Raw genomic sequence first — 9,198 nt, forward strand, 5'->3', positions numbered from 1 at the left:
CCGATGCCTGCAAATAGCGAGAGGATCACATGGCGTTCCGTTGCAGGGTGAATGAAGCTTGTGTGCTCGGAAAACACCGTGATGAACTTACTTTTAAGATAAAAAATCACGTTAATAAAGTATTAAAAAAAAATGCTCGGCAAACTCACTGAGGAGCAATTCAAGTGCTTACAAAAATCGAGGACAACTATGACGTCACGTTGGAGCAGCTTTCGGAGGAGTGTCAGCGCCTGTTCAACTTGAAACGTGACACTGCGAGGATCGAATCTCCAACTCTCCTCGGCCAATTCCAAGCAGTGCGCAAGTTTGGTAGCGGAAAGCGATTTGGAAAGCATGAACGTGAACGACAAAAACGTCCTTGCAGTGACACCGGTAAGAAGCCAAACTACCCGTGCTAGCCCTGTGGTGTGCTACATTTCGTTCGGGACTGTGGCTACAAAACCCACAAATGCAAAGATTGGTCAATTTCGGCATCGTGGGTGTTAGCAGGCCAAACTTAAGGCCTAGAACATCATAGCAATCTATGTTACTTTGACACTAAAAATAAAAAGCATTCTTGTTTTCACCTCAGTCCAATCAAGACGTTATTTGTCCAGATCTCTGACTGTCCCATATATAACAGTTTTGGCGACGAGGATTACGGAAATTCAAAGATTTTTAATTTCAAGATGAATCCAGAGTTTCAAAAATCGCTTCTGGATATTCTCCAGAATCAACAACGGATTCTCGATAAACTGATGGAAAATCAATCATCCGCTGGTCAAGGCAATGGAAGTTCATCAAGCCAACAATCCACGCTTTCGACCCAGAGGAACGACAATCAGGAGTTTATTATCAAGTCTCTGTCCAGTGGAATCACAGAGTTCATGTACGATCCTGAGAACGGTGTAACATTTGCAGCGTGGTTCTCAAGGTATGAAGACTTGCTTCATGAAGATGCAAAAAACCTGGATGAAGCCGCAAAAGTTAGACTTTTGCTTCGGAACATTGGTACGGTGGCACATCAAAAGTACATTAGCTATATCCTTCCGAAGAAGCCCAAAGATCAAAATTTCGATCAAACCGTATCAATTCTGAAGACCATTTTCGGACGACAGATTTCAGTGTTCAACGCAAGATATCAGTGTCTACAGCTGTCAAAGAACTCTCGCGTGATTTTTGAAAACGTCGTAAGTCCAAATGAGAGACTCTCTTTTATTACGCTCTCTTTTGCTAATATCTAGGCTAGTTTAAAATTTGTTGCAATATTTTCACCTCAGCACACTAGTCAAAGCTATTTTCTTCAGGTCGGTGCTGGAAAATCCAATGTAAATGTTAGTATGGCTGTGTGATAATCGAAAGAGAAAGTAAACAAAGAGAGCCTCTCTTTTGGACTTACGACGTTTTCAAAAATCACGCGAGAACTCCAGTGATGATTTTTACACTTACGCAGGAATCGTTAATCAAAAATGTGAAGAATTCAAGCTTAACGAAGTGACGCCAGATCAGTTCAAATGCCTTATGTACGTGTGCGGCCTCAAATCACACCGGGATGCAGACATTCGCACCACTCTCCTGTTCAGAATTGAAAGCAATAAGCCTGATGATGATATGACGGTACGTAGGTTAGCAGATGAATGCCAGCGACTGATCAATCTAAAACGCGACACAGCAATGGTAGAGAAGCATAGCAGCACGGAGCAAGCAGTATGTGCCATAACTCGTACAAATCCATCAAGATTCACTTCCAGCGATGAACCTAATGACGTTCCGAGATCGCCATGTTGGAGATGTGGAGAAATGCACTACTCGAAGCACTGTTTCTTTGTCAATCATGAATGCCACACGTGTAAGAAGATTGGTCATAAAGAAGGTTATTGCGCCTGTTTTGAGAAGCCGATCAAAAAGCAGAAAGATAAACGATTCAAGCAAAAGTTTCAAGCTCAGGGGGTGTTCACTGTCAATCAAGTAGAACTATCGGATAGACGGAAGTATGTCACAGTGGAGATCAACGGAGTACCAATTAAACTTCAGCTCGACTGTGCTTCAGACATCACCATCATTCCTGAAGATGTTTACGTTCAACTAGGTTCACCTGTAGCAAAAGAACCATCCATTGATGCAGTTAATGCTAGTGGCGAAGAGGTTGGACTTATTCGTGAATTAGAGTGCAGCGTTTCTTTAAATGGAACAATAAAAAAAGGAAGATGTTTTGTGACAACAGTACCAGAATTGTCTCTTTTTGGGATTGAATGGATTGAAATGTTCAAGCTATGGGACGTTCCAATAAATGCTGTGTGTAACACTGTACAACTACAAAAATTTCCTCGGACGGAGGGTCTTATTCAGGAACTTCAACATAAATATGACGCAATTTTTAGTGATGAACTTGGACTTTGCAAAAAGAAAAAGGTGTCGTTCACAGTCAAACCTGGTATCAAACCCATATTCCGTCTGAAACGACCAGTTCCTTATGCATCTGCAAGCAAGATTGAAGTAGAATTGGATCGTCTTCAAAAACTCGGAATTATCATACCTGTATCGTATTCAGAGTGGGCTGCTCCGATAGTAGCTGTGACAAAACCAAATGGACGTGTCAGAATATGTGCCGACTACTCAACAGGATTAAATTCTGCATTGGAGCCACATCAGCATCCGTTACCTCTACCTCAAGACATCTTTGCCAAGCTGGCCAACAAGAAGGTGTCAAATAGACCTATCAGACGCCTATTTACAGGTCGAGATTGATCAAGATTCACGAAAGCTGCTCACAATCAATACTCACAAGGGACTTTTTGAATTTACACGACTTTCTCCTGGTGTCAAGACAGCTCCAGGTGCTTTTCAAGAAATTGTAGACAACATGATCGCTGGTTTGAACGGAGTAAGTGGCTATTTAGATGACATCATCGTGGCAAGTGATTCAGTGGAAGAACACATGATTCATTTAGAGCGTCTGTTTGCACGTATTCGCGAATATGGTTTTACTCTCAAGATTGAGAAAAGCAATTTCTTCATGAGTGAAATTAAGTATCTGGGGTTAATCGTTGATTCTCAAGGTATACGTCCAGATCCAGAGAAGGTTCGAGCTATTAGTGAGATGCCGGCACCGCATGATGTCACTACCTTACGATCATTTTTGGGTGCGGTGAATTATTATAGCAAATTTGTGCGTGGTATGCATAAATTACGTGAACCGATGGATGCATTACTGAAGAAAGACGTCAGGTGGTACTGGTCTCCGGCTTGTCAACAATCTTTCAACCAATTCAAACGGATTTTGCAGTCAAATCTGTTACTCACACCCAAGGCTCGAGATTATTGTTGCCGCTGATGCTTCCATGAGTGGAGTTGGAGCGGTTCTGCTACATCGTTTTCCAGACGGCACAATTAAGGCGGTTTGTCACGTTTCCAGAACCATGACTCAAGCAGAGAAAGGATACAGTCAAGGCGAGAAAGAAGCATTGGCGCTAATTTTTGCCGTTACCAAATTTCATCGAATGTTGTTTGGATTTACATTGCAGACAGATCATAAGCCTTTGGTTTCCATTTTCGGATCGAAGAAAGGAATTCCGGTTCACACCGCTAATCGGCTACAACGGTGGGCGCTAACTATGTTGTTGTATAATTTCAAAATCGAATTCAAATCAACGGAAAGCTTTGGATACGCCGACTTCCTATCAAGACTCATAAATCAGCATGCTAAACCTGAAGAGGAATATGTTATCGCAAGTACTCGAATGGAGACCAGCATTAGAATAATCCAAACCGAATCACTTTCTTCGCTTCCAATCACACACGAAATGGTTGTAGCTGCTACTAAGGAAGATAAAACACTTCTGAATGTACTTCAACAAATCAGAACTGGATGGTCAACAACCAATATGGCACCTGATGTGAAACCGTATCGTGCACGACAAGAATCGTTATACAGTTCAGGGGATTGTGTCATGTTATCGGATAGAGTGGTCATTCCAGATGTTCTTCGTACACCAGTTCTAAAGCAGCTACATGCTGGACATCCTGGGATGGAGCGAATGAAAGCTATAGCACGCAGCTACGTATTTTGGCCAAACATCGATGCGGACATTGAAGATTACGTTCGACGATGCTCCCGTTGTGCAGCAGTAGCCAAGTCTCCCACAAAGACAACACTTTCATCTTGGCCAATTCCTACACAGCCATGGTCTCGTATCCATGTGGACTATGCCGGACCATACAAGGACAAATTTTTTCTGGTTATCGTCGACGCTCTCACCAAGTGGCCAGAAATATATTGCACGAACTCCATGACATCATCCGTCACTATAAACAAGCTTTTCGAAACCATAGCAAGGTTTGGATTACCAGATGTAATCGTGACTGACAACGGGACATAGTTTGATTCAAATTCCTTCGCAAAGTTTTGTGAAAAGAATGGAATAGAACATATTAAAATTCCACCATTTCATCCTCAGTCGAACGGACAAGCCGAGCGGTTCGTCGATACATTGAAAAGGGCGTTAACAAAAATGGAATGTGATGCAATTGAAGAGGCACTTCAAACGTTTCTGTTCACGTACAGATACACTCCAAACAAATATATTGAAGATTCAAAATCACCTGCCGAAGCGATGCTTGGAAGAAAAATCAAAATGAATTTGGACCATCTAAAAAAACAACAACCCAAGTCGTTACAGGTTAATCATCAGCAAAATTACCAATTTAATAGATCTCATGGAGCCAAAGAAAGGATGTTTGCTGCCGGTGATGAAGTATACGCAGAAATTCATATACGCAATAAACGATACTGGGCTGCTGGAAAGATAATCGAAAAAAAAGGAAGTGTGACGTACAACGTGTTTCTTGACGACGTGAGAAGAAGAGGACTAATCAGATCGCATACAAACCAACTAAGGCACAGACATGTTAGCAACACAATTATGGCGGACGAAGAACAGTTACCAATATTAACGCTTTTGAATGAATTCGGAGTGTTTGAAAAAGAAGTCGAAATCAGTCAACAGAATCTAGAAAATGAACCGCTGCTTTCTGGACTCAGTGTACATCCAACGGAACAATTATTGACAGCTCCCGAAGTACGAGTCAACCAATCAACTGGACTTGGAAATGTGGATGCATTAGAAGCCTCTGATGTTCCCCCGAATACTCCGGATGGACCAAGAGAAACTGCCCAAATTAATTTAAACATTCCAGACACACCAACTCCAGTTTCCATTGTAAGGGAATCAACATCAAGAACACGAAGGTTTCCAGCATTTTTTAAGGATTACAATCTTTTCTAAGGGGGAGATGTTAGCAGGCCAAACTTAAGGCCTAGAACATCATAGCAATCTATGTTACTTTGACACTAAAAATAAAAAGCATTCTTGTTTTCACCTCAGTCCAATCAAGACGTTATTTGTCCAGATCTCTGACTGTCCCATATATAACAGTGGGCATTTGGGCACTGCGATAGTGTCAAGTCCCCTAAACCTGGAAGCAGACGCAGAATGCGGGAAATTTTAAGCAAGGTGGTGGTCGTCGACATGTGAAGCGTGCAACAGTGGCGATTTTTTTCATTGTCATGTTTAGAATGCAGATACGGTTGCAGCTTGACACGGCGTCCGACATCACCGTCATCAGCAGGGACATATGGAAGAAGCTCGGAAGACCTGTTATAGAACCAGCTACAATGAAATTAAGCGAAGACAGCGTCTGGCAACATCCTGCCGCTCAATGGAGAATTCGAGTGCGATGTCACAATCGGCGGATGTACACGATGCGAGCTGGTCCGCGTCTCCGAGAAGCAACAACATCTGCTCGGTTCCTATCCAGTCGACAGCTCTAGTCTCTGGCCTGTGCCCGCCCATGGATACCTTCTGTTGCAGCGTTTCTGGTTCACCAGCTTCTCTCGGGTCATCCTTCCCGAAGGTCTTCAGCGAAAAGCTCGGTTTGTGCAGTAAAACCAAAGTGAAATAGGAGCTGGAAGAAAGTGTTCGACCCGTTTTCTGTCCGAAGCGTCCGGTAGCGTATGCGATGTACGATTCCGTCGACCATGAGCTCGATCGACTGGAAAAACTCAACATCATCACTCCTGTCGACTACTCCGAATGGACCGTTCCTATTGTCGTCGTCGTTCCTATTATTGTCGCAAACGCAAAGCCAGCGGTACCATCCGACTTTTCCGAGACTACTCCACGGGGTTGAATGCTACTCTCCATCCCAATCAGTACTCACTTCCACTTCCGCATGGCATCTTCGCCAAGCTCGCTGGTTGTAATATTCAGCCTGATAAATTTGTCCTATGCTATCTCTGAGCTGCTGTGAAGCATTTAGCATTAGCATTAGCATTGTTACGGTATAATTCGTAGATTGGACATTAGTGATACTCATGTTTTACTTTTGAGATCCTTATCTAGAATCTTATCAAAAATCAAGCAGGAGAGTAGTCCATGATTCCAGTCTTAAACAAAAATAACAAAAGCATGAGGATTACTACTCCTGGCCACGCCCATCTTCACCATAACTGGGGAGAGGAAGGAAGTGTTGATGTGGTACTTACTTAACGAGAGGCCACCTACTTAGCGACACCCTCATAAGTACCACGGAGTTGGATAATGAGGAAGGTATTCGTTGGGTCAGGATTTGCCTGTAGCTGGCAATGTAACCGTGGTAGATCTTACCCCGTAACACACCACGTAAAGGTGTCTACCCAGCGTTACGGGTCTACCTTTGAGCTGCTTTGAAGGAAATCCAAGAATTCGGTCTCACCATCCTGCTGCACTTTTCGTAAGTATCAGGTATAGTTCGTGAGTCACGTCATCGACAGTTGTGGTATACGCCTGGATCCGACCAAGATCGAGGCGATATCCAAGCTACCGTCTCCTACCGAAGTCTCCGGTTCGACAATCTCTTCAAAGCTGACGCAAAATTCCAGTGGACTCCGGAGTGCCAAAAACATCAAGGTTGTCCAGCATACCTACAGAGCACTCACGAAAGCTGAGCAAGGTTACAGTCAGCCGGATCGTGAAGGTTTGGCCATCGTCCTCGCCGTTACGAAGTTCCACAAGATACTCTTCGGACGGCACTTTCGTTTGCAAACGTATTCTCTGCTGCGGATTTTTCGGATTCAAGAAAGGTATTCAAGTCTACACTGCAAACCTCCTTCAACGCTTCGCACTCAATCTGCTGCTGAACGATTTCGACATCGAGTACGTGCTCATTCACAAGTTCGGCAACGCGGACCTGCTTTCCTGGTTGATCATTCAGGACGTCGGGCCCGATGAGCATTACATCATCGCAAGCCTGAACCTGGAAGAGGATCTCAGGTCAGTTGTATATAGCTCTGTTAAAGTATTGCCTCTGCATTTCACGGCTGAAGCGCAAAACACCCATGCAGATCCGCTGCTATGCAAAGTCTACTATGCGCTGACTGGAACAATTCCATCGTGACCATGCCGGCATGCAGCGTATGACATCTCTTGCACGAAATTACGTCTACTGGTCCAGTTTGGATGCCGATATCGTCACCTTCATGCCAATCGTCCTAGCTAGATCACCTAACTCTTTACCGGTGCCGTGACCCAAATCGACAGTTCCGAATCTACATCGATTACGATTACGTGATCACCAGTGTTGGTAAAATCATTCATAAAACTCAATCATTGAGCGCTCCCGCGCGAACTAACTCGTTTGCGATTTTAAAATAATGCATCACGCCTGAGTTTTTCATGCTAAAACGGATCATTTCACTCATTTCCCAAAAAATCATTTCGCTCTAAAAAGCGTTTATAATCAATTTGGGGGAAATTTATTGTTTACACACGCAAGATTATCCATTGTTCTATGTGTTAAACGTTAATTTACTGTTATTTTACGAAGGAGAACAAAAGAAAACCTACGATGATCAAATGGATGATTCAACTCATCCATGATTTTTGTATGCGCTGAGTTGGGTGCGTTTCAACTCACGCGTGATTTGAACGGGGGTCTGATGTTTTGTCTGTGTTTTCGTAGTATAGATGCAGTCTCGTTTCTTCTGCTTGTCGTTTATGAAACTGTCAGTGTGGAACGCACCTATCTCTTTCTTTCCCGTGATTTTTCTTATGGCTGTCAGTGCGGAATTTTCAATGTTGGCTACGAAACGAACTGTGGTGGAGGTATACAAGTGACAGTCCCGTGGATTTGAATCGTTCTTGAGTTTTGAGATTTTGAGTTTTTCCCAACACTGGTGATCACCAGCATCCTCCGTGGGCTGTTCACTCGGCTATGTATGCCTGCTATACTGATCAGCGATAACAGTACCCACCAACAGCTCCGAGTTCGGTGATTTCTGCGCCTCCAACAGCATCGAACACCTCACGTGGGCTCCGTTTCATCTACAGTCCAATGGCCAAGCGGAAAGATTCGTGGACACCTTCAAATGGGCCGTGCAGAGGATTAGAGAGGGGGAGGATCGATACAAGAAGCATTGTATATTTTTCTTCTAACGTACCGAAGTACGCCCAACCGTGCTCTTCACGACCAGAAATCGCCATCTGAGGTCATGTTCAGGCGTAAAATCCTCACGTGCCTCAAACATCTGCGTCCACCACTGCACTGCCCGGTACGAACACCAGTGCAAACGCCCGATGACTATAAGCAACTGCGATTCTTCAGCCGGAACGACCTCGTTTAAGTCAAGCTTCACGGTCGCAACGACTGGAAGTGGGTTGCCGGTAAAATCATAGAAAAGATCGGAGACGTAATGTACAACGGGTGAATGCTACGCTCCCACATCAATCAGCTCCAGAGTATATACGCTGACACGGTATTTGTTTACCGCTCGACATTTTGTTATATGCTTCGAATCTCCCAAGTACATCGAACGGCACTCAGGTACTGTCGCCAATTCCAATGGCATCCGAGTCAACTCAAGCAATAGTGGCAGTCTCCTGCCCTGAGTTTACCTTGATAGGTCCCAAACCAGCTTGTGCTTCGTCCACGCCACGACACGAGGTCTCGGCTGTTCCGTCAACGTCATCAGCAACGTCAAGATCGACCGAGTTCGAGTCCGCTATTGAAATGGACCCAGTACTGGATCTTCCTAGGCGTTCTTCGCGTACTCAAAGACCGCCGAACAGTTTTGACCCGTACCACCTCGATTAAGAGGGGAGATGTTGTGTACAACCCCATTACGATGTACCGCACGGTACTGGGCAAGATTTTTTTATGTACAGGTTATCCGACTTCGTCAGT

The 9,198-nt window shown here is 44.2% G+C and overlaps 1 protein-coding gene across 1 annotated transcript; it reads left to right on the forward strand.

Annotated features, from left to right (window-relative positions):
* The first annotated feature begins 3,536 nt into the window (after positions 1–3,536).
* LOC134206087 (uncharacterized protein K02A2.6-like) lies at positions 3,537–8,450 on the forward strand. The gene is given in 4 exon segments (XM_062681782.1): positions 3,537–4,832; positions 5,980–6,163; positions 6,899–7,289; positions 8,276–8,450. Coding segments are annotated over 4 exon segments (1,989 nt in total). The 5' UTR covers positions 3,537–3,593.
* Positions 8,451–9,198: the final 748 nt, after the last annotated feature.

This window comes from Armigeres subalbatus, chromosome 1 (assembly GCF_024139115.2).
Source record: "Armigeres subalbatus isolate Guangzhou_Male chromosome 1, GZ_Asu_2, whole genome shotgun sequence".
Taxonomy (NCBI): domain Eukaryota; kingdom Metazoa; phylum Arthropoda; class Insecta; order Diptera; family Culicidae; genus Armigeres; species Armigeres subalbatus.